Source organism: Podarcis vaucheri (assembly GCF_965113315.1).
Source record: "Podarcis vaucheri genome assembly, chromosome: 2".
In the NCBI taxonomy this organism is placed as follows: domain Eukaryota; kingdom Metazoa; phylum Chordata; class Lepidosauria; order Squamata; family Lacertidae; genus Podarcis; species Podarcis vaucheri.
The window spans coordinates 3,581,237-3,602,199 of NC_138760.1; the positions used below are offsets into that span (position 1 = coordinate 3,581,237).

Consider the following 20,963-nt stretch of genomic DNA (forward strand, 5'->3'; position numbering starts at 1 on the left):
CTGACTTCTCTTCAGGCCAGTGGACAATTTTAGGGTGCAATTCAGCTTTCTGGGCAAGTGACTAGCACTGCACATATGAACTGCATTTGGAGACCATGTTTAGCTCCATGTCCCAATAATACAGCTAGTATACTGGTAGTGAGGTTTTTAGTACAATAGTCATTCTTATGCATACATCTCCCTATAGAAGGGGGGACACGGGTGGTGCTGTGGGTTAAACCCCAGAGCCTAGGACTTGCAGATCAGAAGGTCGGCAGTTCAAATCCCCGCAATGGGGTGAGCTACCGTTGCTTGGTCCCTGCTCCTGCCAACCTAGCAGTTCGAAAGCAAGTCAAAGTGCAAGCAGATAAATAGGCACCGCTCCAGCGGGAAGGTAGACGGCATTTCCGTGTGCTGCTCTGGTTCGCCAGAAGCGGCTTAGTCATGCTGGCCACATGACCCGGAAGCTGTACGCCGACTCCCTCAGCCAATAAAACGAGATGAGCGCTGCAACCCCAAAGTTGGCCACAACTGGACCTAATGGTCAGGGGTCCCTTTACCTTTACCCTATAGAACAGAGGTAGCCAATGTGGTGTCCTCAAGATGTTGTTAGACTACAACTCCAAACGTCCCTGACTATCGGCTAAGTCTTTAGGGTCATCCTAAAAATCATGTTTCAGTTCTGGATCTAGGTATGTAATGCAAATAAAGGTGAACTTATTTTCTGCCCTTTAAATTATACTTCAAAATCTGCCCCAGTGGCAAGCCATCTACCATTCCATAATGGGCCAGCCCCAAATCAATCAATGAGAAAGTACATGGGACCACTGGTCTGCTGAAACTAAGCAGGTCTGATCTCGAGAACCATATGTATATCACTTTAAGTTCCTTGGCAAGATGAAAAGGCGGGATATAAATTTGAGAAAATAAGTAAGATGACCAACTAGGGCAGGAACAGGCATATATCCAGGAGCCCCTTTGGCTATAGGCAAAAGAGCAGACAAACAGGGTAAATATGCAAGGTGTGTTTACACCTAGCCCTGATGAATCACTTGCCTTTAGAAAGCACCTTAATCCCCTTTTAATGACAGGCCTTTTAAGAACTTCATTCAGTCATCAAAAGTAGAGAAGGCCTGAAACAGGAACAGGCTTGGGCCAGGCAGCCCCACCCCACCTGGGCTTCAAGGCCCCAAGCTTCGACTTTGTGCTGCCCTGCCACCCCAGCGCTGGGCTGAAATACGTCATCCAGTTTCTCAAAGGTTTTCTTCCCTTGCAAAAGAGGCTTCAGCTTTTTTCTGCCTCATTCTCAGGACACTTCAGAATTTCTTTAGGATTTTGGTGGGAGTGCAGTCTTAAGCTTATTGTTGTGAGGTGGCCAAGACTGGGGTGGGGTGGGGGTATTTCTTCCCAGTAAACAGTTATCCAGCACTCTGTAGCCCCCCTGACTGGCTGCGCTTTCTCTCACCTGAAAAAGCCCTGGGGCAGGCAGGAGTTACCTGAGGAGGGCTTTCCCTGGGCCTTAACTGAAGCACAGGCACTTGAGAAGCTTGCCAGGTGCAGAATACGGTAGAGATGATTTGTAGAATGAAATAACTTTGTTTAGTCATGTCCAACTCTTCGTGACCCCATGGACCAGAGCACGCCAGAATGAAATAAATGGCACAGATGAAAACCTGTTGTACACCTCATGTTTGACTGTTTCTGAGTTTAGATAACAAATGGAGTACCGCAATGCTCTCTACATGAGGTGTCCCTTGAAGACACCTTATACTCTGGAAGCTGCAGCTAAAGCAGAATGTGGCTTAGCAGCTGCTGAGTGGAGCAGCTTAAAATGCTGCAAACTACTGAGCCCTTTCAAGGTGTTGGTCTTCATGTTTAAAGTTCTAAACTGCATGTGGCTCAAGTACTTAAAGAGGAGCCTCTTCCAGTACTAGCAATCCTGTACCTTCAGATCTGTGATGGAGGCCCTGTTCATGGTACAGCTAGTAGGCACAGGACAGAGTCTTCTTTGTGGTGGCTCCTGAGTTGTGGAACTCCCTCCCATAAAAGTCCATCTCCCACTCAACCTGTCACTAATCAAACATATTTTTGAGACACACCTTTGTAGAAGGGGGTTGTTATCAATCTGACATCCCTTACCTGCTGTAGCTATCCAAGAATTTTTAGTGATATATTACTGTTATTGTTGTTTAAAGTTGTTCTGATTTATTATAATGATTGTATTTGTATTTTATTATATGCCATCCTGGGCTGCTTTCAGAAGGAAGGGCAGGATGCAAATAACAACAATCCTACTGGTACTGTTGATACAGTCACTGTGCATGTTTCTGGAAGCAGGAAGGAAAAATGACCTGGTGTCAAAACATACTATATGAAGCGGACCTGGACAGAGACATGGGCTGATAAGGTGCACTTCTCACAGAGAAACCTATGAAGATGAATAGCATCTCCACAAATGTGACATGCAAGTATAGACTTTTGAACCTGACACAAGATTAAACATCCTGGGAGTCTGAGTTTTTATCTTATTTTATTTTTTAAAAAAGTTTCTAGCCCCTATCATGTTGAAAATAAAACTTTAGACCATATAAAGGCAATGTCTGTTGTCATGAGGTGCGTTTTGAAGAGGTGAAGTGATTCAGCCTCTGTATAGTTTCCCTTTTTTCATTATAACCAGAATGGAAATTGTACCAAATCAGCCAGAAAACTGAGAATTTGCATAGTCTGTTCAGATCACAGAACTTCACTTTCCTGGCAGGTTTAAGGATTTTTTCCTGAAAAACAGGATTCTAAAAAGGCATCCGGGGTGAAGGATTTCATTAATATTTCAAGAAAACATATGAAAGAGCCAGCAAGTTCCCAGCGGCCTGAAGAAGAACAGACTGTTAAGCAACACTGTCATGCCTTTCATAGCAGCACAATAAGCAGAAGTTCACTAGGCAATGTTTTCCAGTCTTCTTTTCCTCATGAAAAGCTGCACCTGTAAATTATTTGTCATGCAGCTGTTAAAGGCGCAGATATAAGCTCCCTAGAAAGAAAGGGTGGCAATTCCACCAAAAACGGCCAGCTGCCACCTTGGTGCAACAGGCCTGCACAAAGCCTGGATGGTGACTGGCCCTTTAGGAAACAGTTTCCATGCTGGCTTTCCTGAAAAGACTAACCGAATGCCTGAGGCTGCTGACTTCTGCCCTCAAGGTCTGGTGATGTTGACTTTTACCTCAGGGCTTGCTTGCTGGGGACAGAAAACTCAGGCTCATGAAAAGAACTAATGCTGCTGGATTTCTTCAGTCAGAAACACACTGAAGTGGGACGTAATGCAATATACAGGAGAAAATGCTTTTTTAAAAATCCAGAGGAAATTCCTAGCTGAGAATAGTGTTGTTCAATGACCCCACCAAGTACAAATTCAAAAGCTAGTTAACCAAAAAAAGGGGGGAAAGGAAAGAAAAAAGAGACAGACTTCTAATACTACTGGAGGGTGACCATAGGAAAATAGATGGCCTCGGGCTTACTGCAACTCAGACATCCAAAATTCCAAGACAACCAGTTTTGAAAAAACAGACACACACTCACTTTCAAGAGACGCACAGCAAATCCAGGCCTACCTCCCACTCTGCCAGCGTGCCGAAAACCCACGCCCAGCCTTTGAAGAGTGGGCTTTTAATAAACAAAATATTAAATTGTCCAAAGGAAGAATGCAAGTTATGCGTTTTATTTTTCCATCAGGCCAGGGAAAGAGCCAGGAAAGAGAGGGAGTTTATGTGGGTGAATCTGGCACTGCAATTCAAAGGACAGAAAGAGGAAAGAGGTTGTCCTGGAAGGATCCAGCAGTCCTCAACCCGCTTGGCTGGGTCCAAACACAGGATAAGCAGTTCTGTGCATCTTTTGAAAGTTCAGGGCTTCATCTCAGAGGACTGCTTCACACACTAGAACAATAGGAAAGGAACGCTTCTGCAAATCACTTCTGTGGTCTGAAAATGTCTCATCTAAACACCCTTAACTAATTCCAAATCACCATAAGCAATACATGCTTTTGGTGTTGCTCCGCAATCAGGATGGTGTGGGTTTATACATTGCTAAAGCTGCATTGTAGGAAGTTTCCATGGATGGTTTTCGTCTATCCAGGATCAGAGGGGAGAATTCTCCCACAGCCTAGAATGGCTAACAATTCTTCCACCGATGCTCAATTCTCTCTCCCCCCCCCCCCAATACATTTCTCAGCTAAAAATAAAGTACAATTATCTGAGGGCACATGAGATACCTTCCCCTTAAATCAACAGTGCAAAGGCTATGTAAGTAGCAGAATACAGCATTTTGGGGGAGAGTTCTGCAGTCACAAAAAATTAAGCTTACTCAGAAGAAAAGGCAATCATCCATTTTAACCATGAAAAAGGAACCTAAATCTTGAATGGCAGAAGACCCTGGGAGTGAAAACAGCTGCATAAAGTGGGGAAAGGCAAGGGATAATTTGGAAATAAGAGAGGAAATGGAAATGGTTGGCTTCCCTGTTCTTGCAGGGAGCGGGGGAGCTGTCTGGGTCAGGGAAGGTCCACATCTCAGACTGGGACAGGGGATAGGCATGTAGAAAACAAGGGCTTATGTAAGGCCTCTGTGGGCAATGGCTTCCATTTCAGGCATAGGGTTAAGAATGTGCAAACAACTCTGCTGGATCATACCACAGGTCCACCTAAGTCCAACATTCTTTCTCCCAGCCAAATATCTTTGAGAAGCTTAGACTGGGGCATAATGGAAATATAGTGGCACTCTATCTGTTCCTAGTATCTGGTAAGTTGAGGATATACTAGTTCTGAACATGGGAGGATCTGTTATTAACCACTCCAACCACTTGTGAAGCTACACACAAAAAGGATTTGTTGAGCCATCAGAGGCCTGTCTCTCCTTTAACACTTAGCCCAAAGTTGCACCTCCACCAGACTCACAATTATGAAAAAGAAATTCCACCCAGAGCCCTTCCTGATGGCATTTTACTTCAGACCATAGTTTATAAGGGGAAGCTTCCAGCAGATGAAGGCAACAACATGTTGGCCAAGCAATGAGAGCATCCAAGACAAACAGGTGAACCTCTTAGATAAGCAGATGTAGGCCCCGCTCTTTCTGCTGGTCACATGAGCCGTATGCTCAGCCAACAACAGCTGAAGGAACTTAAAACTGGTAGCACATTCCAGATTTAGGCAGAGCAGAGTCTACAGAGCAGGCTGAGAAAAATTCGTCCTTGATGAACCCCAAGTTAATTCCAGCAAAGGCCATTTTGTGGTGGGGTAGATGGAAGCAAGGAATCCTGAATAAGACAGGCCCAGCTCCAAGCCAATGCACCATATATTATGGTGTTGCTGAATGGAGAGTCTTTCATAATCAAATATACAGAGTTTGGAGTTGCACTTAACTGTTTAAAGCCAACTTACCATCTCCATAGTCCTGACCCTCCATATCAAGACCACTGATCTGGGCCATCTGCGCAACAAATGTAAGCTTGTGAGACTTATTCTGCTGGGTCACCTAGGTGAATCCAGTTATTATTCCAGATTAGAATTTTTAGAGGTATGGGTATGCTAAAGCACCGATGACAGAGGAGAAGAGCACAACACTTTCTGTGCCTGCTCTCATGAATGCCAACAACTTTCCCCACTGCAATTCCTGGCACAGGTGGTGCTCTGCCAAATAATGCAGTGCGCATCCGCAGTCACATGTTTGCTTTAAATATTATATTGCTTAATCTTTTATTCTCTGTGTGTGAACATTTGACATTTTCAATCACAGGATTTTGTTTTTGTTTTTTACTTCCTTGAGTCGGTTTAGCCAACAATGGTAGGAAAACCAGAATGCTGGTGATATTAGAGTTGTTACACTGAAGGTCAAAGGGCCTGGGGAACCCTGTCAAAAGGTCCAGTGCACATCGGACCAAAAATTGTCCTGACGCTAGTCTTTCTTCTGGAGACACATTTTATTTTTTTAAAAAGCAACTGAGTAATAACTCTAAAGGCAAATGGATCACTGTATTATTTTGTAGTACCAGGCTCCTCAAAAGTACAGTGGTGCCTCGCAAGACGAAAATAATCCGTTCCGCGAGTCTCTTCGTCTAGCGTTTTTTTCGTCTTGCGAAGCAACCCTATTAGCGGCTTAGCGGATTAGCGCTATTAGCGGTTTAGCGGCTATTAAAGGTTTAGCGGCTTAGCGGCTAAAAGGCTATTAGCGGCTTAGAAAAGGGGGGGAAGCGGAAAAAAATTGGAACACTTGCAAGACGTTTTCGTCTTGCGAAGCAAGCCCATAGGGAAATTCGTCTTGCGAAGCAGCTCAAAAACAGAAAACCCTTTCGTCTAGCGGGTTTTCCGTCTTGCGAGGCATTCGTCTTGCGGGGCACCACTGTAGGAGGATTAGTCTTCCTGATGCGCACAGCAAAAGGGCATTTGTCAGTGAATGTACTCAAAGACCCCAGGGGCTGATATGAAGGAGGAGTTGAAGGATGGACCATTAATTCTTGGGTCAATATACAGTCCAAACAGCAGTAATAACAACAAAAATCCTGGAGGGAGTCTTAGCCAAACTGATTCCAATTCCAACTGTGGTGGTGCTGGGAGGCAGTCTAAGCAAAGCAACAGATAGATAATAGTGGAGCCTGACTGACAATAGTGGGGCCTGAATGACAATCAGGACAGCTCAAGAGATAAAGGGGGGGACAACAATTGGGTAGGAGCACACCACAGTTGGTATTTTGCTATATCTAAGCACCCCAGTCTCAGCAATCTTGCAACTCAAATGACAGGAAGAATTCCAAAGAACTTCCAAATAAACTAAGAAGACTGATTTAGGATAGCTATGTATCAACGTCTCATTAGATAGCTAGGATAGCTCAGTCAGCAGAGCATGAGACCTTAATCTCAGGGTTGTGGGTTTGAGCCCCAAACTGGGCAAAAAGATTCCTGTACTGCAGGGGGTTGGACTAGATGATCCTCATGGTCCCTTCCAACTCTACAATTCTTTGATTCTCTTTGACTCTCAGGGACCATTATTCCCAAACTACAACCCTGTTCTGAGAGCACTGAAAGCAGAGCTCAGAACTGGAGGCAACCATAGCTCACTTGCTTGGGATGAATAGTAGTTATCAAAATGGTAACCACTATTCTGAAAGAGGAAAATTTGTAATATGACAAGAACATCAGAACACCTATATTCATCAAAGCTGTTAGTTTTCTGTTGCAACATAAAATAACAAAACTACTTTAAATAGAAAACCAGAATACCCTCAGTTATTAGAACCCCAGGAATCAGCTGAACTTCAGAGTATCAGGCAATGCTAACACAGTTTTTTAAAAAATTATTTAATCATTTTTTCAACAACCGCAAAAGACACATACAACAAAAACCATAATAACACTAATAACACAATTTAACAATTCAGATTTGAATACTGATATACCTATGACTACACCTTTTTAACAATATTTCCCCACCTCTCCTCCCCCTACTTCCCACCACTGTCCGCCTTATCGCTTAAATATTCCTTCCAAATTTCTTCATATTTATCCATTCTTAATTTGCGTTGACATGCAATTCGTTTGTATGTAGCTAGTCTGTCCATATTATCAATTCATGTGCTCAATGGAATCTTTTTGCGGCTCTTCCAGTTCATCAATGCTAACACAGTTAACAACCCGTCCCCAGCGACCAGTTCAGTGTCTCTGGCCCAATTCCCATATGTGGTTGGGCCCGGTCTTATTCAACATCTTTATCAACGACTTGGATGATGGACTCAAGGGCATCCTGATCAAATTTGCAGATGACACCAAACTGGGAGGGGTGGCTAACACCCCAGAGGACAGGATCACACTTCAAAACGACCTTGACAGATTAGAGAACTGGGCCAAAACAAACAAGATGAATTTTAACAGGGAGAAATGTAAAGTATTGCACTTGGGCAAAAAAAATGAGAGGCACAAATACAAGATGGGTGACACCTGGCTTGAGAGCAGTACATGTGAAAAGGATCTAGGAGTCTTGGTTGACCACAAACTTGACATGAGCCAACAGTGTGACGCGGCAGCTAAAAAAGCCAATGCAATTCTGGGCTGCATCAATAGGAGTATAGCATCTAGATCAAGGGAAGTAATAGTGCCACTGTATTCTGCTCTGGTCAGACCACACCTGGAGTACTGTGTCCAGTTCTGGGCACCACAATTCAAGAAGGACACTGACAAACTGGAACGTGTCCAGAGGAGGGCAACCAAAATGGTCAAAGGCCTGGAAACGATGCCTTATGAGGAACGGCTAAGGGAGCTGGGCATGTTTAGCCTGGAGAAGAGGAGGTTAAGGGGTGATATGATAGCCATGTTCAAATATATAAAAGGATGTCACATAGAGGAGGGAGAAAGGTTGTTTTCTGCTGCTCCAGAGAAGCGGACACGGAGCAATGGATCCAAACTACAAGAAAGAAGATTCCACCTAAACATTAGGAAGAACTTCCTGACAGTAAGAGCTGTTCGACAGTGGAATTTGCTGCCAAGGAGTGTGGTGGAGTCTCCTACTTTGGAGGTCTTTAAGCAGAGGCTTGACAACGATATGTCAGGAGTGCTCTGATGGTGTTTCCTGCTTGGCAGGGGGTTGGACTCGATGGCCCTTGTGGTCTCTTCCAACTCTGATTCTATGATTCTATGATTCTATGATATCCCCCAACCCTTATCAGAAGATGCTACACAACTGAATATCTGAACTGCCTCTGCACTGACCACAGGTGGTTGCTTAGTTACATCTCTTTAGCCCTAAACCACTTGGGACCACTTGGTATCTTAAGGACAGCTTTCTCCTACATAAGCCTGCCTCCACATTAAAATATCCCTCAGAGGTCCCTATTCTTGTCCTACAACAGTAGAAGCAAGATAGACAGCCAACAGAAACAAAGAGGTTCTTGGTGGTAGCCCCTCCAACACACACACACGCTTTGGAATTCTGTCCCCAGGAAGGTTTGCAAGATGAACACATGTGCTTTAATTTCTGCTGGGGAAACAAAGTGGGAGATAATCACAGTTCCCTGTATTTGGTCCCAGTTGTCTAGCTGCTGCATTTTCTACCAGTTCCCTGGTGTACAGTTTGAAAATATTAAGTTAACAACACAATTCTAACTACTGTATTGGCCCGAATATAAGCCACACCTTCAAATAAGCTGCACCGTTAAAACTCAAGAGGGGGAAAGAAAAAAAGACAATACCCGAATATAAGTTGCTCCCTTAAAATTCTTCAAGCACTCACACCCATAAATGGCGAGTGTAGAAGAAAATCCTACAGGTACCATTCCCCCCGTGCTCCTGGGCTACCTTGTAAGCCTCTCCTCCCCCCCCCTTCATTCCGACGTCTTGGGGGAGGCTTGGGAGCAGCGGGTGAGAAGGGCGCCATTGCTCTTCGCTCCCAGGCTGCTTCCTTGGGGGAGGGGAGCCACGCCGCTTTGCCAGCAGCGTAAGGTCATGAATATAAGCTGCACTTTAACTTTTCACAGTTGGAATTTTTTTTTTGGGGGGGGGGGTATGGCTTACATTTGGGCCAATACGGTATGTCTACTCAGAAATAAGTCTTACTGAATTACATAGGGCTTATTAAGTGGTGTTAGAATTGTAGCCTAACTTATCAAAGTTCATGAAGAAAGCATTACCTGTTGTGCAGGAGGTCCATCCCGACCATTCAGGGAGGCTTTTTTTTTGGGGGGGGGGACAAGAAACTTTCTTTCCATGAACTTCCTTAACTTATTTAAGGATCCAAGCCAGTTTATGTGAACCTTAAAATGCACTCCAATTTCTCTTGGGTAGAAGGACCAAGCATATAGAATAAAGGCACTCAGTGTGGTGGTCATGACTCAACAAACATTTTTCATGTGTTAGTATCTATTTTATTGCTGCTTCTGTACTGTTCAAGAAATTAGGGGGAGGGAGACAAGGAGGAAGAACGCAAGCCAAAAGCATCAAGGCATTTTAAAATACGAAGGGCGACAGATCCCATTAACATGGCCACACCCTACCTTTCCCCTTCCAGCTCTGTCTAACAGAAGAGTACAATGTTCAGATATTTGTGGTATAAAGCAGCAGCCAGACAGTATACAGGATAGAGTTGGAAACAGCAGACAACCCAGAGTCTTGGTTGGGGCAAATACATCAACCAAAGCAATACTGGCTTTAAGGGGCTGACCTCCAGTCACCGTTTTAATCTGCTGGTGGAACAGCTGGCTCTCTTTCATGAAAAGGTCTGGAATGTCTCTTTGGCATGTCCTCAGATGTTCTCTACTGAAGAACACCAGATGAGAGCCTGGGACAGCATCTTGTTACAAAGGAAAAAGCTGCAGTGCCTTCACCCCCCTGTGAAGCTTCTTCATTTCCAGATAACAGCTTTGGGGGCCTCTATAATTTAAGCCTCGGGGCAGAGCACATGCTTTTGTCACCATGAAGCCTCCTGGAGGTACACAGCCCAACCTGGCTGTAACATTCATTATTACTCACTGTGCAAACTTTGCCTTCAGGGTGTGAGTCTCCACCCCTCTGTGTTCCAGGCTGACATAAGGGGCGGGGAGTGTGTTAAGATCCAAAATGTAATGGCATCCATTCATGTGGCAGTGACCTGCATGTGCTACAGCTGGAAAGGGGAGTAACTTGCCACAGGAAGGCGCTTTTTGGTGGCATCACTCAACCACCACAGAACATGTCATGACTGTCAAGTAAGTTTTAATCCTACATGTTTGGAGGGCTTTAACAGCAGGCTATCTTACATGAATTTGTGGCTCTTAGTAATGATGTTTGTGTAATACCTCCATATCAGAGGTAACATGCCTCTAAATACCAGTGGCATGTCCTGTTTACAAGATTGCAAGGGGCATTTGGCTGGCCACTGTGAGAACAGGGTGCTAGATGAGATGAACTTTTGGTCTGATCTACAAGGCTCCTATGTTCTTATGCTAGGGTAGCAGTAGCCAACCTTTTGGATTCATGAGCATATTTGAAATATTGAGTGTACTGTGGGCATCACCTTGAGATGACTCCTTCACTCTCCTCACAAACCTGTATGGCCACTCATGTTCTTTGCTTTGTAGCGGTCTGGAAGACCCTTCCTCCATGACTAGCACACATCCCAGGACATTCACTTGCATGCACATAAATCTTTGTACCCTGGGGCCATTAGGAGAGTTATTAAATGCAGGTTGGCATCAAGCTTCTTGCTATGAGTATTTTTAAAAAGAATTTCCCTGCGTCTTGCAGAAGTCAATCTTATCACCTGCTTCCAATGTCTGGGGACATATGTGATCAATTTCTTGGGTGCAAGGCTACACATGGAAACAAATGAGCTTCCGGAAAGACCACTTTAAGAGGCAAACTGCCAACAGTCCTTTGCAAAAGAGTTAGCAATACAATAAATCTACACCCTATTAGATTTTTTTTAAAAAAACTTTCATTACAGATGAAACTGTCTGAACAATGTTCTTCTGTTAACCACACCTTGGATTAAGATTTAATGGTGGTGCTGGGGGCCAGATGCAGCCTGCCTGCCACTAGTTTATCATCTCTGATTCAACAGAAAAGAAAAGCTTTTGAAGAGATCCTGCAGAAGGGGCCTAAAGAGGGCAGTGATACAGGAAGTGGGCAACACACAGCCTTCAACAGAACCTTTTGAAAGTGTCACACAAACAAAAAGTAGTATAGAAGCTTGCAGATTTATAGAACTCTGGTTTCCTAAAGATCAGCCCACAAGACAAGAATCCTCAGTGTGTGTTATTTCCATAATGCATTCCCTGTCTCACTAGAAGTAATGCAGATGCTATATCTGCAAAAAAACCAAAACCCTGCATTGCACAATGCTGGGGGGAAAGGCTTTATAAATTTTGGAATTTTGCCAATATGCATAAACTTATCAAGCAAGTTCAAGAAGCATGAAAACCTGAGAAATTAATGTCCATCAATCATTTGCGTAAGCAGATATTGATGCCTAAGATAGAAATGGAAAAGGTTTCTTATATTGCTTAATTTATGGACTCTGCATTATATTAATATTGCATTAAAGCATTCCATGTTAGAGATAAAAAGGCTTTTTTGGTGTTTCTCTTATTACCTTGAGAATTTTAAGTGATGATTTCCTAGTGAGTCCCAGAATTATGGTTTATCATATATGATGCATTTTGCAATTGTAGTATTCCTGTTTCTCCAACACATGCTTGATATATATCAAATACATTAGTTTCTGAAATTGTTCAATAAAATATAATTTTAAAGGGGGGAAGGAAATATACTTTATGCACATAATGCATGTTATCCACCAGCTCCCCAACCATGACTTATTTCCAAGGATAAGAATGCTATCAAGGTCAGAAGAACTTGGTGTTCTGAATGCATAGAAGACTGCAGGATTCAGTAACACACACTGGGCTGCTGAAGGGTGTGTGGGTGCCAAATGGCTCCCTTAAGGCTGCTATGGGAAGGACAGAAGGAGAACAATTTTAAAATTACAGATGGCCCTTCCCCTACCCACCCCAAGTTATATTCTGTTAACAACGACAGCATTAGGCAACAGGGCAACTTTAGCAGGCAAGATAAGCAAATCTATCACTGGAAGCTTTCACAAATGAAGCTGAGTGAACATCTGGCCCAGATGGTTCAAGGCCAAGAGTGACAATGGTCAACACTGACAGCCATGCAAGAAACATTCCAGTGTGAGACAATCGTTTTCTGCACCACTGCAAAAACACAGAAGCTTGCTCTAGTTAACTCCTGAGGACTCCAGTTTCTGGCATCCAGCAGAAAACAAGTCTGTATGATTCTAGCCCTCGTGTTGTTGGGAAAGAGATTTGAATGCAAGAGCAGTGACTGAAATATGCTGATAAACCCAACTCACATGAACATCAATATCCAGGACTAGGTGTGTGTTTATGGAATGGAAAGGAAATGCATATTGTTAGACACAGGGTTCAACTCACAACTAGAGCTTACAGCAGCTGGAATGTGAGAGGAAGACTTAATGTTTTTTCCCACCAATGGAAATCTGTAACTCCTTGCCATTCCTCACTACTCACAAAACCAGTAGCATTTTATAAAATAGTAATATCCATGCAGAGGTTCTCCGTTTGCAAAAACCACACCAGTTGCACAAGTCAGCTTTCCCTGGTGCTTATGCACATTAATTTTTGTGGCCAGAGTAGACATGGCCCTACCAATATCCCATGTGAGACTTGGGGAGCGTCAAGCTTGTGTGCTGGTAATATTACATTTTTATCCCACCCTCCTTCTAAGGAACTCAGTGTGAGGATCATAAGCCTCTGTCCCATTTTAGTCTGGCAACAAGCTTGTGGGGTATGTCAGGCTGAGTGAAGGGAACTAGGTCAAGGTCACCCAGTGAACTTTTTATCTGAGTTGAGATTCAAACTAGTGTCCTAGAGCAAGATTCTAGGTGGCACAACACCAAATCAACTAGTAACTGATCCGAGGCTTCAGGTTCTTAAATAGCCATTTAAAAACGACTCCAGTACAAAACTTTGACATAATGCCTGTTTGGCACCCAAGGCCACCTCTTCATCCCTGGAACATTCAGAGAACTCAAAGGCACACGCTGCAAGATTATTTCAGCCTAATTCTCACAAAGTGATTTTAATAGATACAATAAATAAAATCCTCTGCACACCCCCAAGATTCTGTTTTCTATATACAGGGAAATATTTGTTTTTTAAAACCTTTTTTTTGTATGGAGGTAGACTGGATCATACAGATCTACATCACACCAACAGTCAGGTTTGCCACCACAATGAGAGCTAGGCCTTCATTTGTTGAACAGCAATAAGAAAGCCAGATGAGAAATTCTGGGAGAAAATAATAGCACAATCAGCATTAGCAAGGGATTAAACCAAAACATCTTCACCAAAGCCTCCTTTTGCAGCATATTCGCGTCACAAGGAGTCACCACCACTTAGCACAGGGACAGAGCATCTTTGGCCCTCCAGATGTTGCTGGACTACAACTCTCATCTTCCCTGACCACTGGACTATGCTGAGTAGAGATTAAAGAAGCTGGGAGTCCAACAACATATGGGAGAACCACGGGCTCCTTACCCTGACTTAGTACAACAGGCTGCAGCATTACATCTGGGAGGTGCCCAGCCAAAAACAAAGTGAAAGAATGTGGTGTGAACACAAGGAACAGGAGCTTTGAAAGCAGAGCTCCCAGAATGGGTCAGAATATATGAAGGGGAGAGTGCTACTGAGCACGTGCTCAAAGTATTGTTGAGTAGACAGTTGGACCCCACTTCCCAAAAAACTAGGACTAAAAAACACATCTCACTTTAGACATAAGGCTGTATTCTTCCTATCCCGCCGCCCTGAGGGAGGGAAGGCTGGTGTACTCTGCCCAGCCCTTGGGATTTCAGCAGATTCTCTTCACATGCTGCCCAGCATCAATCTGAGCCCACGGGAGACAGAAAAAATGCTTCTAAAACAAGTACACAAGGAGTCTCAGGACACCATGTGCTTAGTCAGGGCCCCTAGAGAGGAGAGCAAGCAAGAAGAGTGCTGCTGGGTTACTGGGCTGCTCACCCACTCTGCACTGGAGGGAGATGCAGAGCAGATTCAGGCCCAGGCGGCTCTATTTTGGATTTCTAGAGAAGTGATCACAAACTAAGAGGCCAGTCTGAAAATTAAGCAGGAAGGAGGGAAGACAGGTTCAAGATCCATCACTAAATCCATATAAGTCCATTATTTTGTCAGCACCCTTAAGCCCTGTACCTGCCTCCAACCCACCCGCTCCCTTTTCCAGCACTCCCACACGCACAAGCAGACCCTCTTTCCTTCTCCTGGCAATGCCACACTTCAGCATACTAGTTATTCTGCTCTTCTACATCCTGCACAGCAATCAGTATATACTGGCGGTATATGCTATCTCATGAGGAAAATGAGGCCACTTTTGGAATAACAGAGAATTCAGATGAGCAAAGCCACACATTCCAGGCTTTAGAGCAGCGGTTTTCAACCAGTGTGTTGTGGCACCCTGGGGTGCCTTGAATTATCATCGGGGTGACATGGGCAACACTGGCCTCTGTCCCTCCTTCCTTCCTTCCTTCCCTCCCTCCTCTGATGCCCTCTCAAGACTCTGCTTCCCAAAGGCTTGCGTGGCTGTTTGTTGCAGCAGCCCTGGCTACAAGCTCCACAGGCAAATGGTGCCTATGGGCCTGGCCAGGGAGTGCTAGTTGCCAAGAATTGAGGCAGCTTTGGAGTATGCAAGCAAGCAGGCAAGGGAGCCTAGCCAGCCAGCCAGTCCGCCAGCTCTTGCTGTTGGGAATGGACAAACAAGTCCCAGGCCCCTGTGGGGCAGTGTGAGGAGACATCTCTCTTTGGGGTGGAGGGGGCAGCTCAGAGACCGGGGGGGGGCAGCAGCAGCTGCCCAGAGGACTCCCAAGGAGAAAGGAGAGAAGAGAAGGCTGAAGGAACACTCCACAAGGGAGGGTGCTCAAAAAATGGCAAGAGGCTGCTGGCTCTGCAAGCAAGGGATGACATTACTGGACTCCTGAGCCCCACAGGGGTGCTGCAGAAAAATGAACTTGGTTTAAGGAGCCATGGACTCAAAAAGACTGAAAACCTCTGCCCTAGAGCACGCTTTGCTGAATGGTGAGTGCCAACTGGCTTTAGGCCAAGTGCATCTTCTCCTAATACACAGAGACATGGCATTTCGGCTTGTACTGAATCTCCCCCACCAGTCAATGAAGCTGAGAGGTACCAGCAAGAGTTATGCAGTCCACATGGTTACCTCCCCAACAGGACTGCACATCTGCATCACCAAGTGAAAAAAGGCATGTGTCTTTTTCATGTAAATGAGCTGCCAGATTAAGGCCAACCGTGCATCTAAACGCTACTGGCATTCTAGTCCCAAAACTGGGAACCTCATAAAGCAGGACAGGACAGTAATCACACCCCTCCCCCTGCCAATTTGTCCTCAACAACCAATAATCAAAGGTACATGCAGAGAATAAAAAGTGGAGCCTGCAACAGAACTTTGCAACGCATCCTGATCCTAACAAGCTATTGAGGGTTCTGGCCAGCTTGGAACTTGTACTATTCAGGGAAGTGAGTGGGAGCAGGGCGATAAGACACCTTGATTGTCCTGTCCTGCTGTGCTATGAAGACGTAGAGGGATCTGATTTAGAGCTGTCTGACAGCACTGAACTTGGGGTGGTTGTGTGTCTGTGTTTGGGGGAGGGGAGGGTGGGTCAGGAGAGGGGAAAGGAGTCATTTTTCCTTTCCTGACGTTCCCTGTACGGTGCAAGGAAATATACTTTTTTGAACCATCTCCCCCAACCTTAATCCCCTCTTCAATATACTTACAAAAAGCTATTAGGGACTTAGGGAGGCCAATTCCCTGTTATCCCTTCCTTTCTCCTTTCCCACACCCTTAAACTGGAACCTCAACACCCCATGATTCCTCGAGACTCAGCATTGCTTACCAGGTTGTTTAAGCAGCTTTAAACATAGACAGTTAAACATTTACTGTATATCTAGAGCAGGGTTTCCCAAACTTGGGTCTCCAGCTGTTTTTGGACTACAGTTCCCATCAGCCTTGCCACTGGTCCTGCTAGCTAGGGATGATGGGAGTCGTAGTCTAACAACAGCTGGAGACCCTGATCTAGAATGTCCCCCAAGTATAAAGAAGCAACCACCCTATTTTTGGTTGGCGTCACTTTGTTTAAGAAGTGAGAGGTGCTTGATCACCCAAATTTGCAGCTGGGATGAATGACAACTATTCATGCGGCTGGACAAGTCTACAGAGGACAGGATATCCCTCCCTCCCACCCAGATGCACACTCCAGAGAGCAAGTAGCTGTTCTCTGGGTGGGTCTTTGAGGCTTTCCCCCAAAGCACAGGTGCCTTACCCAGGAGATCCATCACACCCCACCCCTCCAAGAGATGCTCACTCACTGTGCCACACACTTTCACATCGTGCAGTCGGCCCCATTCATCCTCATAGCTGTCCACCATCATGATGCTGTCGTCCTCTTCTTCATTGCCCAGCTCCGCATGAAGATGGAGTCTGACCTCTTCCCCAAGTGAGTGCATTCCCACGGCTGGGAAGAGCCCCTCTGGGGAAAGTGGCATTATAGTGGAGCCCACCTGTGGGAGGAAGCCAATCTCTCTGTTATACATAGCGCTGCTTCTGTTTTCCAGAATACATCAGTGTAGCGAACTGGCCAAGAACCATTCTACAAATTGCACAGAATGAAGTGGCAGAGTGAGTTGGCAGAGTTCTTGGACTGTACCACTTCAGACTGTTGGGATGGGGGAATTTTTTTTATATAAAAAAACCCTTTGTATTTAGACAACTAGCAAGGTGGAGCAAAAGGTACAGCGTGGGTCTCCCCTTGTTGTGCTAAGTTCTCTACATGCAAGGAGGGGGTTATTTTACATGGGGAAGAGTTAAAAAATGAAATTCCACTCGCAAATCAAGGTTGGTACAGTCCAGGATTCCATCGCCTCATTCTCTTTTAATATGTGACAGATGACTCCAAGTTTGTAAGCCAGGAGTTCCCTGGGTCAAATCTCATTTCATTCATCAACTCAATAGGTGGCCTCGGGGAAGTTCCTGTTTCTCTGGGAGGGAAAAATACTATATTTTCTGTTTCATTTATATATCCACGTTTCTTCCTTGGGGTTCCATGGGGTTACCAGGAAGCCACCCATTCAGGAACTGACCAGACCCAGACCTGCTTAGTTTCAGCAAGGCTGCTGCATTATGTGCCTTCAGGATGTGCCCTGGGGCAATGCCTCCTTTAACCCCCAACAAAGAAGCTACCAAACGTACCCTCTTTCCATTTTTGGTGAAGAATATCTGAGCTGTCTGGACTTCAAAAGACACTGGCTCAATCCCACAGCCGATTCGGTCCCCAGAGCTACATTTTGTCCCAAACTGACGGCCCTTGGCTCGGCCATTGTAAAGTCTGGATGGGTAAACACACAAGCAGATCGTGAAATAAGTTTTAATGGACAAGATGTGTCATTATCCAAGGAAAAATGGACAATATTATGATGCACAAGACTAATAAGGTAACAGTAAACAGGTCTATAATTTTAAAGAACACTCTTTGAGTTTGGGAAGTCCACAGTTTAAGGTTTCACACTAAGTTCTATCCATTTCCTCACCAAACAGAAGCACCCAGAAATGTCACACGTGATCCTTCTAACTTCCCTTGAAAAGAGGGCATAGCCAGAATCCCAGCCCCATTAGCTTATCTGTATTCTAGCATTGGCTACTTACACATTGGTATCAGAAAGGCACCAACATCCTACAGCAGACCACTGCTAGAGTGGGAGAAGACTGATTCAGAAACCACTGGCCACTGTCTATGCTGGCTGATGGGAGGTGTCCAACAACACCTGGAGGGCCAGAGGATAGCAACTCCTAATCTAAAATAATGGTTGCTGAAGATGGGGGAGTGTCAGGCCCTGCAAAGCCTCCAGGGTGCCTTCTTCAGGGTTTCTCCTCACACGCAACTACCTCTGGTCACTCTCCCTCCTCTCCCCTCTGTGCTGCAAAACACAGAATGGCAACCCCATGAGCTTTCAAGCACAAGAGTAAGATCTGCAAGCAAACAAGAATGGCTGCTGTAGCAAGCAACCCAGATTCTCTGAGAAGAGTCCCATGTGCATGCAAGCATGAGTAGCCACAACTCTTCAAAGCATATGATGTAAGGGGAGGAGAATTATTTCCCATGGAACTTCAGCCCTGGCAGCTCTTTTTAAAAATTGTTTATTATTTCTGAAACATATACCCTCAGCCTTCAATGGCCAATCAGCATTCCTAAGGCAGCTTTCAAAACAGTAAAAACCAACAAACCACAAGTCATCTAAAAGAAAAAGAAAGCAAAGTACAGTATACAATTCCAAGCAATGGAACTCACAACTCAAAAAGAATTAGAAGCTTTATAAGTTAGCAATGTTAACAACCTGTGAAAGGAAAGGTCTTCGCCTAGCAACAAAATGAAAGAAAAGCAGACACCAGACCTGGAGGGAATTTCACAGGCAGGGCATCACTCTCCAGGGGCCACCAACTATCCTTCTTATGGTGGTAGGTGCAGCACGAGAAGACCTTCAGATGCAACTACACACTTAAGAAATGCACATTGTCACCAGGAGAAGCAGAGGGGGAAATAAAGAATGCACACCACCATGTGTGAACATTGCAAAATGTGGGTATTTTACCTACTGTAAATGCACTGGAAACCTGCTTCTAATTCCAGTTTCCCTCACATAAGAGCATGTGTGCATGTGTGTGTCAGATATACATGCAATTGTTACACATAAGAGTTCACACTGAATTATTTCAGTGGCTGCAATGTATAGCCAACTAAAGGATAAGATAACTTGCTTAAGCCATTTGATCTACAAGCTGGGTGGCCACTGAATGAGATGATACATTTCAAAGTAACATTTTAAAATGAAAATCTAAGAGTTTGCTTCATCTTAGAACCCTCTATTCCATCACATGCAGGAGAGAGCCAGCCATGGCACATATGCATCACCTAAAAACAAGTAAAAGTATGGTTTTTATGAATGGCAAATTGAAGCAACCAAGTTCTGCTGAATCAATTGACAGCTATAGTCAGTGCTTTTTTCTTAAAACAATTTTTTTTGGGGTACTCTCATTTTCGTACTCATATTGAAAGACTGCCCCTCAATGAGGCCAAACTTAAGATTCACAAAATGTTTAGGGATATGCGTCCCCCTAGAAACAAAACACTGGCCATACTTATTTCTTAAACCCATGGAGGGGGAAAAAACAGTTAACTCACTTGCCATCATCGGCATGGTAGGCAACTGAATCCGGTAGCCATCCGGGTTGATGGTCCAGGCTATAATACTGAGGCACCAGCCCCACTGCAATGGTCCCTCGCACACCGCTGTCCACAATTGACACCTAGGAACAAGACAGAAGAAAGAATGCACCAAGACAGTAGTACTTTCCTCCAAGGAAGAGGGCCCGTTTCCTGCCTGGTATATAAAGGAAACATGAGTGGGTTGCTGAGTAGATTTTAAAACAAGCTGACTTTTTACAGAATGTAACAATAAATAATATTTGGCACTAGAGGTGAGAAATGTTATTTGACATGACAAGATAGCAGAGTCACTGTAGCATATGAACTAAGAGGAACAAGTTCCCAGCACAAATCTCTCATACAAAAAAATTATGTATGTGACTTTAGGGAAGGTACTAATCTCTTGACTTCAAATTTGCCATCTGCAATAGGGACTTACTACTGACATGCTATAGGGTTTGTTACGAAGATTACAGACATAAGACACAAGAGCATTGTAAACTCCTTAACACACTCTATAATGGCTAAGAACAAGGATCAGCAAGGTTTACCTCGCCTGGGCCGGTTCACTCCAGTAGAGATCCCTCCATGGACTAGATCGCACGTGCACCCGCGATTTTCTGCATCTTGTGCAGATGCTATTTCTGGCGCTGCAGAAGGTTTAGCGCAGCTGCGGGGCCTTGCCAAGCGGGCGGCTCGTGGGCCGGTTAAACGACCCCTGTGGGCTGCTTGTGGCCCATGGGCCTTAGGTTGCCAACCCCTGGCTAAGAATGACTGGATTGTATCCAACTGTGTGTAAGCAGAATGGACATCCTCTTGAGCAACATGACTTCATCTTCCTCTCCTCTCTCCTGCCCATCTTCAAAATCTGCTTAGGGGATTAGGGGACTCTCCAGAGCAGATCTGGGGATTGCAGGGGAAGTAGAGAAAGTTGAAGTCTGTTCACACCACACTTGATTCTGCCCACTATCGTGAAAGGAGTTCCAGGGTTCCCTTTCTAAATTATCTACCTTCCAGGACTACACACTTCTCTGCTCATGAGAATGTGGAGAATGGGTCAAACAGCTATTAAATATTATATGCATACTTGCTCCAGGTTTCTGCTCCCACTCCACCCCACAAGTCTGTCAGCATTTCATCTTCATGAAGAATGTTCA

The 20,963-nt window shown here is 44.7% G+C and overlaps 1 protein-coding gene across 5 annotated transcripts in view; it reads right to left on the reverse strand.

Moving 5' to 3' along the window:
• SPRYD3 (SPRY domain containing 3) overlaps positions 1-20,963 on the reverse strand; it is a 47,829-nt gene that overhangs the window by 21,191 nt on the left and 5,675 nt on the right. For all 5 annotated transcript variants that reach the window (XM_082208605.1, XM_082208604.1, XM_082208607.1 and 2 more), the window contains exons 4-6: positions 19,783-19,907; positions 17,796-17,931; positions 16,916-17,107 (exon numbers count right to left, since the gene is read on the reverse strand). In XM_082208605.1, coding sequence (XP_082064731.1) covers positions 16,916-17,107; positions 17,796-17,931; positions 19,783-19,907 — 453 coding nt within the window. The remainder of the gene's footprint in view (positions 1-16,915; positions 17,108-17,795; positions 17,932-19,782; positions 19,908-20,963) is intronic.